The sequence below is a fragment of the Podarcis muralis genome, chromosome 9, assembly GCF_964188315.1.
Source record: "Podarcis muralis chromosome 9, rPodMur119.hap1.1, whole genome shotgun sequence".
Lineage (NCBI taxonomy): Eukaryota > Metazoa > Chordata > Lepidosauria > Squamata > Lacertidae > Podarcis > Podarcis muralis.
Genome location: NC_135663.1, coordinates 51,051,828 through 51,066,822, shown reverse-complemented (window position 1 = coordinate 51,066,822; position 14,995 = coordinate 51,051,828). Strand labels below are relative to the sequence as shown.

The window sequence follows — 14,995 nt, the reverse complement described above, 5'->3', positions numbered from 1 at the left end:
TGTTTTGGGGGGGGAAGGACTTTATTCAATTAACTTTCTCAAGTCAGCTTATCTTGGAATCTAAGCCATCATGTTTCATTGTAACTTGGCTAATATATATCACGAGAGAGATATTATGTGTTGGAAATATTGATCCTGTGTGTGATCCCTATAATATTTCATATTCTAAGCTTTTGTATTCTTAGCTAAACAGACTTAACAGCATTCCCACCTACATATTCAAATCGAGTATGTCTCAGCTCATTTAAAATCTGATTCTTCTATGTGGTTTGTGAATTTAATGGCCAGGGCAGTTGTGGAATTGTTCTTAGCTCTGCCTAGGCATAATTTTTTAGAGCAGATACCTGGCTTTTAAAAAACAGGCTTCCATCCTACTCATTAATGGTATATAGCCTACCTTAAGCGTTGGCCAGTACCTGTGTAAAATGTGTAAAGTGGCTAAGGTTACTGAAGAGGCCGAGTGGGGGAAAATGGAAAATTGAACAGTACATTCCTACATGCTTTCACAGAATTGGTAAGTGATGCACCTTTACACAGATGTGTGTTTTCCCCCAGGTTGCAGAAAGAGCAGAATGTGTTGGCTCAGCACTTCTGAACAGAGGCTTCAAACCATCTCCTGATCAGTTCATAGGAATCTTTTCACAGAACAGACCTGAGGTAATCAAAGGCCATCATTTGCATCCCTGGGAAGATAAGTTTCCATGATCCTAATTTCACCCAGCCCTGTACACAGTGCAGCACCAGTACAGAGTGAATGGTTGGGAGGTTGCCATCATCCATAAAAATCACATCTTGCTCCCTAGGAAACCAATTCACCTGGGAGCCAGAATCAAGGGTTTGGTCTTCCCTTGCAAGGAAGCTGCCCACCCCTCAGCTGATCAAGCCCCCATACTGTTCTTCCTTGCAGGAACCAGAGCAGTATGAAGCTGGGTGATATATCTCGGCTGCTTCTTCCTCCCCTAAGGTGGGGAGGAAGAAGCAGACAAGATACTTTTCAGACACTGTGATATATCAGCATATACTGATATTTAGCTGCTGATATATCATGATGTTGAAAACCAGATATTGCCGAGCCCTAAGTTGCAATATCAACTCTTACACACCTGGATATGCACTTACAAATTCTGTTGTTAAGAATGCATTGACGTTTCTGATGTGTGTAAAAGAAAACAAAAAACTTGTACAAAGAGTGTTGTAATGCAGTGCACCTATAAACTTGCACAATGTATAAGAAGAATTCATACCAAGCCCTACTATGCAACCAAGCTCATACCAGGGTGGAACTAATTGCTCATTAGCTAACTTTCAGCAATCCTTTGTACGTACATAGCTTTATAACTGAGATGTTTTTCAGAGGGAGACTGTTCCTTCATATGCACCCTTTATGGAAATTTGAATTGTGAACTGCAGACAATGCAAGCCTCTAAGACTTGATACTAACAGACCACAAAACTGAGTCATAACAACTGTGGTAGCTAAGATACCAAATGTTTCTTCCAGTTCAATACTAGTTCAGGGAGTTTGTTTCCTGCATTGTTTTTGTTGGCATTTGTTTTTTCCAACATTATCTCTTAATCTAATGTGCTACTCTTTAGGAAAGGTGTTCCATTGAACTGATTGATCCAGTAATACAATACAGCACATTATAGAGAAATAGGTGTGGAAAATATCTGGGACTTTAGTTAAGAAAGCATTAGCATATGGCTTAGCTTTAACCATCGGTTAGCTTGCTTATTACTTGCTTAAATCAGCTTTATCCTTTAGGTTCATGGCAACATATGATGGAAGTGCCCTCCGATGGCACTTCCTGATGCACATTGCATTAAAATACTCTTTGTACAAGTGATTGCTTTTTACATGCATAAGGAATTGTAATGTGTTCTTGTAAATGCTTGTATTGAACAAATTCATGTGGCAGGGAACTGGGTTTGATAGCAACACCTGTATACAAGATGGAAGTAGATACGACTGTTGTGGAGCAATAGCCCTTCTTTAACCACTCCATGCCCTTGCAGCTGCCAAATGTATGATGTGATCTCACCACACTTTCCCAGTACTGTATTACAAAGAAGAGGAGAGGGAAACTCTTTATATCATTTTCAGCAGCAGACCTGTGTTTACTATGTCTAGTTCCTCCCACAGGGGCAATGTGAAGTAACCCTGAGAAACAAGATGCAGAAGTACAGTGGTACCTCGGGTTACAAACGCTTTGGGTTACATGTTTTCAGGTTGCGGGCCGCGGGAAACCTGGAAGTATCTGAAAGGGTTACTTCTGGGTTTCACCGCTCGCATATGCGCAGAAGCGCTAAATCGCGTCACACGCGTGTGCAGATGCAGCTGCGGGTTGCAGACGTGCCTCTGTCACGGATTATGTCTGTAACCCGAGGTTCCACTGTAATGTTCTTTTTTTCAGTACTCCAGACTTACAAAATATTTCAACACGAATATGTATGTCCAACTCCAATGATATATTAACAGACTGTTCCAGGACTGTTTGTGTGTGTTGGGGGGTAATAGTTCTTCCTTATCTTGGTGTCTGTTCAGACTTTCAGCTTGTGACTGAAATGGTTATTATGCACATGCAGAATGCAACAAACTGCATCAGCAAAAGCTGGCTTGTAACTTATCATAACAACAAATCTGTGCCAAACACTTGCATGCATGGGCTGGCTAAACAGCACTGATCACAAGCTGGAAATAGCTGCGTGAATGGCATCTTAGCTTCCATGACAGTATTCATAAAGGAAACTTGAATTGCAAAAGCATTGACTTTTCTCCTTACTGCTGCGTACTTCAGTTGATGGCAGCAGCTTGCTTTGCAAACAAACAAGGCTGACACTGGCATACTTGAGTCACTGTTTGAATGCTAGTGTGAAAATACCTAAACCAGGCCAGCTGGCTGTAGCATCTGTGCTTGGCAAATAAGCACTATATTAACTCTGCTTCTCTTGCAGTGGGTTATCATTGAACAAGGATGCTACTCTTACTCTATGGTGGCTGTACCCCTCTACGACACCCTTGGAACTGAAGCTATTACTTACATTGTAAATAAAGGTATATTCTGCATTCCTCAACAACTGAATACACTGGTCTGTAATACAATCACTACCCACCATAACCTAAACATCACAGAATGCAACTAACTTTTCAGCTGTAGAGTTCTTTGCAGAATTGTTTTTGAAAGCTGCTACAGCAGCAGAATAGCAGTAGGTAAGATGAAGTAGCCTTTAATAGCTGAGTAGACACAGGGACTTGCTGACTATAGGAAGTGAATCCATCGATTCCGACAGTCTGTTTTGGGGTATAATGGCTTTGGAGAAGGAGCAGCCTGAAGAGCCTTCTTGGAATGGCCCTACATACAATGAGATCCCTGCAGCAAAATAAAAGCGCCAAACTTAAGTGTACAATATGCAATTTACTCCCAACCTTGGTGACATAGTCTTTTGTCTATGCAGAAGTAGACTAGACAGGGTGAGGGTAAGCTGATTCTAATTATTCAAATTTTAATAACTTTGCCCCCTTTCTTCCCAATTTTAGCTGACTTAGCATTGGTTTTTTGTGATAAGCCTGAAAAGGCGAAGCTTCTGCTGGATAACATCGAGAAAGGAGAAATATCTGTCCTCAAGACAATTGTGATTATGGATCCCTTTGAGAGTGATCTTGCCACTCGTGGAAAGAAATGTGGAGTGGATGTAATCAGCATGAAAGAATTTGAGGTGAGCGAAGTAGTTTATGGGACAGCCACTAGTTTTGATGATACATCAAAATCAAGGGAAGAAAGAAGCAAAGTTTAGCAAGTTACAAAATGCTGATCTTTGACCAACAGGGTAAAGGATAAAGGTTGGACTTGTGTTGTGTAAAAGCTTGGATCTCCTGGCCAGTTTACAAATTAGTATTTCACAACATGGTACTAAACATTTGCTAAGATTAAAGATACACAACCTAGTATAACTGGTTCAAAGGTTGTGTCAATTCTGGGGGGGGGGGGGAATCACACTTGAAAAAAGTTAACGAGAACCTGTAGTCCTGATTTATAAAGTGTCACTGCAACAAAGATCAGAGGTCTTGTGCACAAATCCATACTCCAAATGTACTTTGTGCTTCTGTAATGTAGTTCTCCAGTAAGCTTTCAAGTCTGACTTTCGAGGAGCCTGAACATTTAATTGGATGGCATGAAAAAATATCCAGCTTCCGAGTGTCTAGCGCTGATGCCTATGTGCTCCCAGTTAGGATTAGGCAAGTCAATTGAGACTCTTTATCACAAGACAAAGCTCACTGGATCAGCCCAAAGGCCCATATAGACCAGCTTTTCTGTTCTCACAATAGCCAGACAGATGCCTGTGGGAAACCTGCAAGCAGAATTTCAGCACAACAGCACTTGCCCCACTTGTGATGCCCAGGAACTGGTATTCAAAAGTATAGGGCTCTGACAGTAGTGGTAGAATGTAGCCATCATGGCTAGCAACCATTGATGACCTTATCCATGAATTTATGTAAAGCCCTCCAGGTTGGGACATCATGGTCTCCTATGCAGGCAAACTCCAGAGTTTAACTATTTGCTGTGTGAAGTACTTCCTTTTGAGTGTTTTCCATTTTAACAATCCAATCATATCACATTAATTATTCCAAATTATAACAATACATATAATAAAGTCCAAATATTTTGCCAAATCATTTCTGCTCCCCAGCCCAATGGCAACATTCAGAAAACTAAAGAGGCCAGAGGCAGCACTGTTAAACTTAATATTAAACCAGTTTAATAATTTCTGGCTTGTGTCCTGAGGTGAAGTTTAGGGTGTGGATTTCCAAATGCTTGATTACCAGCATGAGCCTTTCTTCATTCAGGGAAGGAGCTTTCCTTTATTTATTTAGTTTTAAGTGACAAATTTGAAAACCACAACAAGCAGTGTTTCTAAGTTACCTCATGCATATACCAAGGTGGAATTTACTACTAGTTGTATGTTGTGCCAGTTCAGATCTGTCCTGAATCAACTGCACGCAATCAAACAAAATTTACTGTGCTCCCACTGGAGGTGCTCCAATTCTAGTTCACCGAGGGAGGGGAAAGGTCAGAACCTGCGGGCATTTGATGAGTACAGAGCATAAGCCTTGCCAGCTTTCCGAAACTTAATTGAGTTTAAAACCTGTCCAAGTGTATAGCCTATAAATGAGGAAAGCTGTCGTTGCTTTAAGTGCTAGGTGAATAATTGTGCTTTCCCTTCCAAATAGTTGAGCCTTGGTTAGAAACCTATGAATGAAAAGTAGTTTTCACTGCTGCTCCTGAGAGAGCTTAAAGTAAGAGCTATGGAAATCCCAACCGTCATTAGCTTCCTAACTTGCCATCTCTTTCTCTTTCTCCTTCCTGTCTTCCTTAAAGGCACTGGGAAGAGTCCACAAACACAAAGCTGTAGTAAGTATCATGCAGATTCTAATATAAAACTCTAGTTTACATTTTTTTAAACCTTTCAAACTGTGTGTGTGATCAGTTGTTAAAGACAGACTGCTAGTCTAATCTCTTACTCTTCTTCTTAGCTTCCAAAACCAGAAGATCTAGCCATAATCTGTTTCACCAGTGGAACTACAGGTATACCTTAGAAGTATTGTAATGGGGAGACAACATTCTTTGGTTGGGGAAGTGAGATTAGAATTTTGAGATACTTTAATGCTATAAAAGCAGATTCTATACTAAACTGCTATGAGCCCTAGTTTTTGATGGGTCACAGACTTCAGTTGTATGTCTAGGCTGCTGAGAAAGACAAAGGTTTTGGAGGTAGGGGAAATTATCCAGCCTTGCCCATATCCTGGATTTCTCTTCACATTTGGTAGGACATTTAAGGAAGTAAGATGGATTATGTGTATTCATTGTATAACCTATCATTCTTAAGCTCTTGCATATGTATACAAGCGTTTTCAGCAGCTTAGTTAGAAACTGGATATATTCACTATTACATACATATATTAACACCTTTTTTCCTCTAGGAAACCCCAAGGGAGCAATGATTACTCACCAAAATATAGTGAGCAATATGTCGGCATTTGTGAAAGCTACAGAGGTAAAGTGTGATGGTTGAGTTTTTAAAAGCTTAGAGTGTACCTCACTTGGAATGGAAGCAGCTAGACCTTCCACAATGTACTATCCCTTGAGCTTCTGAAACATGTTATAACCAAACTGTTGGAGATAGACAACTGCATTGCACAATTAAAACTTTGTTAGCAGTCTTTTTTAAAACAACAACAACACAAAGCTGCCCAATGATTATTTAATACTTGGACACTGTGGCAGTCTCCCCCAGCCTGGCACTTTCCAGATGTTTTCGATTCCTACTTGCAACATGCATGGCAGGTTGGCAGGGATTATGGGAGTTGTAGTCAAACAACACCTGGAGGGGTAGTAGATGGGAAAGGCTGCTTTGTGAATTAATCTTAATTATAGTTGGGTTTAGAATGCACCCTGTCTTGAAGGTTCACTGAAATTAATTGTAAGGGGAACCAGAACATAGGTGTGTCTGCTAAATTTCTTAATACTTCAGATTGCCTTATGGCACTAAGTGCTATAGTGCTCAGCACAGTGTTGTAAGAATTACTGCAATAATATAAGGTGGGCCGGTGCTTCCACATGAATGAGTGGCTTTCCTAAGGCCACTGACATTTGATGGTTGAGATGGTATTTGGGCCAGATGCTATCTGACATGAAGCTTATCTCTATAACGAATGTTCCACCAGTTTTCCCCACATATTTTAATTCTAGCTAACGTAACCTAGTGTTAACTCTATAGCCAAGTGTATTATTGCTTCTCTACTTGCCTGATTCGAAGAGCTCTCGCATAAAGTACATTATCAAAAGATATCTGGATTATTTTTTTAAATAACAAGTGGATCAGTCGGTTTAGTGCTGCATTAAGAAGGAGGATCCAATCGAGGGATGATTGGACAGTGCCCTCAGCTCTTTATATCTAATGTTCCTATCTAACTTTTCATATACTGGTAATAGAAGTTCTCACTTATCCAGTTTTTCATGTGACCTTGAGGCAAGAAAAAACTTTTCTAATATGCTTGTTATCAATAACCCAGGATTAGACACGAGAACCTTGTTAGCTGTGAAAGCCACACTGGAAATGATTGACACAACTTTCAAACCACACTTTGCAGCTGATAGGGCAATGTGGTATAGAAAATAGTCTCCAGATTAACTTGATCAGCTAACTTGGTTTTTTGTTTAATTTGTAGCTTGCATTCTTTCCAGTTGCTTTGGTGGACAGGTGTACTGGTTCTGTTTTAACTGACATGCAATAACAGGCGGGAATAAGTTGGTGACTTGGAACTGACATGGAATAACAGGCGGGAATAAGTTGGTGACTTGGAACTGACATGGAATAACAGGCGGGAATAAGTTGGTGACTTGGAACTGACATGGAATAACAGGCGGGAATAAGTTGGTGACTTGGAACTTCTCAACATCAGCAACTTTTAAAAAATACTGTAATCAAAAGACCAAACTTTGTTTCAACTCTTTTTAAAAATTCAAGGTTAACCATTAAAAAGATGGACTTTGGGATAAATATGTGTTCGGGTATCTGTTCTTGCACTAAACAAATTTAACTCTTACATTTTTCTCTTTCTTTCCTTCTATTGGTGTTTCCACTGACAGAAAGCAGTTTTTCCTTCTACAGAAGATATTTTAATATCCTTCTTGCCTCTGGCCCACATGTTTGAGAGAGTTGTGGAGGTAGGAACCTGTATTTTCTATGTAACAATTAAGTAGTGTCCTCTTTTTGCAGAGTGGCTATATAATGAGTGCCAGAGACACACACATTTCCTATTTGCCTCTTGCACATGCATTTGAAAGAATTATGCAGGTAAGACTCTTTCTTTGTGGGGAAGCATTTTTTTGTCAGCCTGCCAACAAGTAAGTAAGCCTCTGTAGACCAAATGGGACTTTAAAAATGTTTGAACTCTGAAAATTAGTGTAAATTTGCTTCCCTTCCCTAATCTGATCAAGATTTCTGCTGCACTTCTAGTCTTAATAGTACAGCACAAATAGCTAAAACATAGCAATAGTATGACACAAGTTGCTAAGAAAGTTTTCTAGATAGCCAAGGCCCTTCTAACAAACCAAAGTTGGATGCCATTAAAAATAGATGTCTGTAGCAGGCATGTTTCTGCTTCAGTTTTAGCTTGAATAATCTTGTTCACTAATTGTCCTGTGCATATAAAAACTACACTTTCTGAATCAACTCCTTTTTTTATATATATAATAATTGTATTAAGTTTTCCATTTTAACAATCCAATCATATCACATTAATTATTCCAAATTATAACAATACATATAATAAAGTCCAAATATTTTGCCAAATTAAATTTTTTTGTTGGGGGTTCCCATGCTTCGAGTTCAGTAGGGTCCAATCATCTCATATTTCTGCTGCTTTTAGTGTTCACCAGTCCCATCTTTCAATCTTCTTGTTGTTATCCTTTTTCTTCTTAATAGCCTCTGAGTTGTTTCCACAGGCGAGTTAAAGTAAGCAATATTATGCTTCTGTGTGAACTTTGTATGGCTCTCCCTTTTTTTAAAGCTGGTAAGTCTTTTGTTTGCAATAAATCTTCACACGCTCTTATTTATGCCGAATCCATCCAAAAGTCCTCCTCGGGTGGCAGACGCCATCTTTCTCATTTCCGATGAAATAGAATCTAGGCGTTTGCTCATTAATTTTCCCAGACAAGTTGCACCATAAATTAGCCTTTCCAGGGAAGACTTGCCAAGTCGATCTTAGAATGCAAACATGATAACAAAGTAATGGCTCACCTCCCCCTATGGCTATCAATCTCTGCAGCATAGCCTGTCTCATAATGACGGATCCCGATTAAAAACTGCGTCACAGGAGAGCCTTTTATTTTCTTTCCAGATATTTCAAAAAACAAAGACTTTAGTTGATATTTTTATTTCCACACAGTTTATTTTCCCATCTCACTTGCTATAGGTTGTATTGACGGTTCTTCTAGGAGAGGGGTTGTTAGGCAGTATTGTAATAAAAAAAGAAAAAGTTTTATCCCCTCCTTTCCGTTCCGTTCCAACATACTGGCTTAGATGCTGTTCTTTGATGTTATCTTCTTTCCAATCCAATCCATCACTCTTAACTTCTCAGTGGCAGGCTTAATTAGCAGCTAACGTACCCTTTTCTTCACTCGAAGCATGTGCAATAATTCTTATATCCAATTTTTCATCTTAAGAAATGCAACTTGGGTCACTCTTGGAGACAGCGTCCGGGAGATCCGAGCTCGCTTGAGGGCTTTCCGTCCAGTGCCCTCACCCCCTCCTTCTTTCGAACTCAGGGGTGATTTATGGACAACCACGGACAAGGCTGCATCTTCCCTTACACCGGGAAGAAATACGGGAGGCTGATTTACTCCCATCTCAGCCCCTTAATTACCTCGTGTGAGCTGGAGAAATGGTATTGTCGGCCATCTTCCAAGGCGCCCCTAGCGGAGCCCCCCCTGAATGAACTTCTTGCCTATGTTGACCCTTCTAGTAGAGTCTTTCAGTGCCATAGCACTCTTCCCTGCCCCAGCCGTACACCATTCTTTTTACAGTTGATTGTGCTGATTTCAGCCGGTGTGTAAAGAATGCACTGAGCCATTCAAATAAGCTCCAAAGTAGAGGTTTTGATAGTTTTCTGGTTTCCTCCTTGCTCTAATGTAGATAGCCATACACATACTCAAACCACTAGTGCAAGCTGCATGGGCACATATAGACACAAGTTTCACTAAAAGCATACATACTTTATAAAAAGTTTGTGCTAAGTGTGTAATATTTTGAAGCAGACTGAAAGATTGGCACCAGAAATAGTGGCTGAACATTTGCTGCTTGTTTCCGGATACCAAACCTGTTTTTTTGTTAAGCATGAAATGATTTACTTTTAAGAGCCAGTGGAAGAATGTTCTGACTGGCAGTAAGGCATTGTAAATAGAACACACTTTCCTAGGTAAGCATTTAGTTCAAAACACTAATAATCGGGGCTTGATCTCATTTTGCTTCTCTCCTTTCTCTCAATTCTGGAAAGTGTAGCATAGCACACTAGTGTGTCTTCAGCCTTTGTAGCTAGCTAGCTAGCTAACTTGTTCCTCTTTATATCCAATACAGAAAAGGCAAGCCAGGACTTTTGGCTTAGCCAAAGCACAGTGGTACCTCTGGATGCAAACGGGATCCTTTCCGGAGCCCCGTTCGCATCCTGAGTAGAACGTAACACACAACTGCGCATCTGCAGGTCGTGTTTCGCCGCTTCTGTGCATGTGCTGATGCCATTTTGAGCATCTGCGCATGCGTGAGTGGTGAAACCTGGAAGTAATGTGTTCCATTACTTCCGGGTTGCCACGGAGCGTAACCTGAAAATGCTCAACCTGAAGCATATTTAACCCGAGGCATGACTGTAACTTCTTGTCTCTACTCAGAGTTCCCAAGTGTTAGAGAACCCAGGACCCACTTTTAACCCAAACATGCATTTGGAGACCCACCTCTTAACCTTTGACCATACATTTGCATGGTGGTAGTGCTCCTGTTGCAAGCCACCTTGGATCCAGCCACAACCTACTGGTGGGTCGGGGGGGGGGTTGAGAAGCACTGCACTGTTCTGTGTATTTTAAGTGAGATTGTCTCATCCTCTGTCTCTAATGCTTTCTGAATGCCTTCAGTGCATTCCAAAAGTTGAAACATACAGTTCTATTGTAGACCAGTGAAAAAACGTTGGTGTGCCTGCTGATCTCTTTAGCCATATGTCTCCAGGCTAATTCGCCAAGCAAGATGTGTAATTCCTACAACATTTACCCAGCAAGAAATTCCACAAACTTGCTGACTGAGTTAAGGATGAGATTTACCAATCTTGGTGCTAGATTGTGAGGCAGGAAACACAGTATGAACCAGACTAGTCAAACATTTGCATGCTCATTGGCATTGGGGTGCAGAACATATTGAGGACCGTAACTTTTGTTTTAGTTGGGTGTGTGAGGCAAAAAATGATAGAAATAAGTTGCTTAGACAGCACTGTTTTTCTTGGTAAAGATACTTGGTCCGAGTCTAGCTATGGCTAAGCTGTTAAACTTGTGATATGCCAGAAGAGTGTAAAGAATGCTTTAAACTACACTTAGAAAATATGCAGAATGCCCCTAATTTTTAACTTGGGCAAATCTACTTGTCCAGCCAGGTGGGTTTGGTTTTAATAATCTATATGGTGTCATTCAACAGTGCGTGATTCTCTGCCATGGAGCTCGGATAGGATTTTTCCAGGGAGACATCAGGCTACTTATGGATGACTTAAAAACTTTGCAGCCTACAGTGTTTCCAGTTGTGCCAAGACTGCTGAACAGAATGTTTGATAAAGTAAGTCCACGAGCAATCAAATCCAGTCCGTGCTTTCCTTCTCACTCCCCTTACAAATTCAGAAGAGCACACTTTGCAGCTTGGTGAACCTGCCTGTAGCCATCAGCACAGACATCGCAAGCAAAGTTGCCTCTAGGATTTGCTCGGTGAACCTGTATCAATAAGCCAGTAAATGACCCATGCAATTTTTTGCTGCAAACATAATAAAAAATGGTCTCTCTTCTCAGATCTTTGGCCAAGCAAATACTTCATTTAAGCGGTGGATATTGGATTTTGCTTCCAAGAGGAAAGAAGCGGAACTTAGAAGTGGCATAATTAGAAATAACAGCCTGTGGGATAAAATGATTTTCCGTAAAATACAGGTAACTATAGCCCTGCATTTTTGAAAATGAAAATAGTGTGCTCACTGGAGGGGGCAGAAGCAATTGGGTAGTAGTAGTAATAGTAATAGTAGTAGTAGTAGTAATAATAATAATAATAATAATAATAATAATAATAATAATAATAATAATTTATTATTTGTACCCCGCCCATCCGGCTGGGTTTCCCCAGCCACTGGGCGGCTTCCACAAAGACCAAAAATACACTAATATGTCATACATTAAAAACTTCCCTTAAGATGTCTTCTGAATGTCAGGTAGTTGTTTCTCTCTTTGACATCTGATGGGAGGGCGTTCCACAGGGCGGGCGCCACTACTGAGAAGGCCCTCTGCCTGGTTCCCTGTAGCTTTGCTTCTCGCAATGAGGGAACCGCCAGAAGGCCCTTGGCGCTGGACCTCAGTGTCCGGGCAGAACGATGGGAGTGGAGACGCTCCTTCAGGTATACTGGGCCGAGGCTGTTTAGGGCTTTAAAGGTCAACACCAGCACTTTGAATTGTGCTCGGAAACGTACTGGGAGCCAATGTAGGTCTTTCAAGCCCGGTGTTATGTGGTCTCGGCGGCCGCCCCCAGTCACCAGTCTAGCTGCTGCATTCTGGGTTAGCTGTAGTTTCCGGGTCACCTTCAAAGGTAGCCCCAGGTAGAGCGCATTGCAGTAGTCGAAGCGGGAGTACAAGTACACCCTGCATGGCAGAAACATCCACTTTCAAGAGGATGGCTTCAAACAATCCCCGTAAAGAGCCTTCCTCTTTTCCTGGCATAGAATTGCCAAATGGGGCCCACTTACACATTAATTTATTATGCAGTCATCCTGCCCTCAGCTCCTTTGGAAGGAAGGGCAGGATATACTTTTAATAAATGAATTAAATAAATGAAAATTGCCTTCTACTGTACATGCTTGGTTTTAGAATGGCCACTGATCTTCATTGCTGTGTCATGGAACAACTCCAAATGGTGAATTAACAAGGCAGCCAGTGGTACAGTGAATACTGTTCTAAGGAATAATCTCTTTATTCACTTAACTCACATGTACATAGAAACCATCAATGGGATTTGCACATTTGAGTCACATTGAGATGTATATCCAAGTGCCACTCACCATAGCTTTTTCCTGGATGCTACTGTTGGAATGAAAATAATTGTGGACACTTCTCCCCCCCTCTCTTTTCAGGCAAATCTGGGAGGAAAAGTCAGGCTAATGATAACAGGAGCAGCTCCTGTTTCTGCCAATGTACTGACCTTCCTACGAGCAGCTCTTGGTTGTCAGGTGAGTTTGGACTGTGACTGAACTGTAAATCTGCTCTACTTGTTATTTCGTAGTTTCCTTAAAGCATTTTTTTTTTTTATGTCAAGAGTATAAACGCCATACTTTCCTCATAGTGTTAAAGTATAACCAAAAAGAGTAGAATCTGAGTAGGGGAGAAGCTGATGTGCAGGTTGTCTCACTCTAAGGATGTATTTGGGGGGTGGGATCACTTCTAGTAACATGTCATTAGATGCCTCACTACCAAAAACTAGCTCTCTTTTTGATAGCACGGTATTTCCATGAAGTGGACAGTAGTCCATGAAAACTTATGCCATAATAAATTGGTTTGTCGTAAGGTGACACAAGGCCACTTATTGATTTTGCTGCAACAGACTTACATGCCTGTCCTTCTGAAAGCATTATGCCCATGAGTGGAAATCTCCCATTCCCAATGCACACTTAAAAGAGAGAGATGTGCTTCCACAATTCAGTGTGTTTGGCCTTTAGGTATAATGTTAGGCCAGGGGCTGGATGCTAATGTTTATTATTAAAACTGCAAGAATGTATTTCAGAAAACGTTCCAAATTGAAAGCAGATGGGATTTTGTTCAAATGTTCTAACAAAAGCTATGAGACTTGTGATTACTCACTAAAGACAGTTCTGTAGGAATGATTGCATATGTTGGAATTCTTACTGAAAATATTGGTAGTGCAGGAGGGTAGAGAGACCATGGATGGCTTAGCAAAAATGAATCCTACATTTGTACAGGGTTTTTCTAAAAGCTTAGCCTGCATATTGCCTACAGTTCTGTTTTTTTGTGTTAAAGAAACAACAGAATAGGAGAGGGGCTATAAAAGCTCCAATGGCTAATTGCTATACTCTGTTTAACAGTTTTATGAAGGCTATGGACAGACAGAATGCACAGCTGGATGTTCCCTAACAGTACCTGGTGACTGGACCGCTGGTAGGGCTTCTGTGTTCTTTCTTGAAACGTTGTTAAAAAGATGGCATGGTAACTCAAGCATGAAGTGAGCCTTCCAAAGAAGTTTATGGATTGTTAGTGCAAGGAAAGGAAAGTTGTCTTGCTTCCAGTAGTAGTCCACATACCTGGTGTTCTGGAAATAAAGAGAGTCTTGCTGTTCTGCTCTGTGCAATCCCACAGAGGGTGGAGCTTTTCAATTTGCATTTAATTTCCATATTAGACTGGAATTGATAGTATATTCCATATATCTGGTGGAGATTAGCTGTGGAAGTTCATGATAGCAGAACCAGCCATCTTCATATTACTCCGTTCCTTGCTTGACTACATTGGCTGCCAATTAGTTTCCAGGCCCAGTTCAAAGTATTGTTTTTGACCTATAAAGCCTTAAATGGCTCAGGACCACAATACCTCAAGGACCACATCTCTCTATATGAACCTAACCCAGGCTTCCTCACCCTGGCCCTCCAGATGTTTTTGGCCTACAACTCCCATGATCCCTAGCTAGCAGGACCAGTGGTCAGGGATGATGGGAATTGTAGTCTCAAAACATCTGGAGGGCCAAGGCTGAGGAAGCTTGATCTACCCAGACCCTGAGATCATCCTCTGAGGTCCTTCTTCGTATGCCGCCTCCTTGAGAGGTCCTGAGGGTAGCAATGCGAGAAAAGGCCTTTTCTTCAGTGGCTCCCTGTTAGTGGAATGCTCTCCCCAAGGAGGTTCGGCTGGTGCCTTCATGATACACTTTTAGGCCCCAGACCTTTGGCTGATTAACATCCTATTCCTTTTTTAATGTGTTTGTGGGAAGGGGAGGGGTTTTATTTATTTGTTGTTTTTGTCCTTGTTTTCCAATGCATTTTGTGTTTTTTAAATCTTATATATTTATGTTGTTAACCACTCTGAGATCTACGGATGAAGTGCAGTATACTAATTTAATAAACAAAATTAAAATAAAATTTACGCACTAAGTACCAGCTTGCCTGGCTGCACTTGAACTCAAGTCGGGTTCCCACTGGCTATTTTGAT

At 40.9% G+C, this 14,995-nt stretch overlaps 1 protein-coding gene across 6 annotated transcripts in view; it reads left to right on the top strand.

Moving 5' to 3' along the window:
• Nucleotides 1-14,995, top strand: part of ACSL1 (acyl-CoA synthetase long chain family member 1) — a 148,257-nt gene that overhangs the window by 126,053 nt on the left and 7,209 nt on the right. For 5 of the 6 annotated variants that reach the window (XM_077934269.1, XM_077934270.1, XM_028745023.2 and 2 more), the window contains 11 exons: nt 556-657; nt 2,955-3,054; nt 3,538-3,716; nt 5,378-5,410; nt 5,533-5,584; nt 5,980-6,053; nt 7,649-7,726; nt 11,235-11,369; nt 11,597-11,731; nt 12,919-13,014; nt 13,885-13,957. In XM_077934269.1, the coding sequence (XP_077790395.1) occupies nt 556-657; nt 2,955-3,054; nt 3,538-3,716; nt 5,378-5,410; nt 5,533-5,584; nt 5,980-6,053; nt 7,649-7,726; nt 11,235-11,369; nt 11,597-11,731; nt 12,919-13,014; nt 13,885-13,957 (1,057 nt within the window). Of the gene's footprint in view, nt 1-555; nt 658-2,954; nt 3,055-3,537; nt 3,717-5,377; nt 5,411-5,532; nt 5,585-5,979; nt 6,054-7,648; nt 7,727-7,778; nt 7,857-11,234; nt 11,370-11,596; nt 11,732-12,918; nt 13,015-13,884; nt 13,958-14,995 lie in introns of all 6 variants that reach the window. The other variant, XM_077934271.1, reaches the window with a different exon arrangement.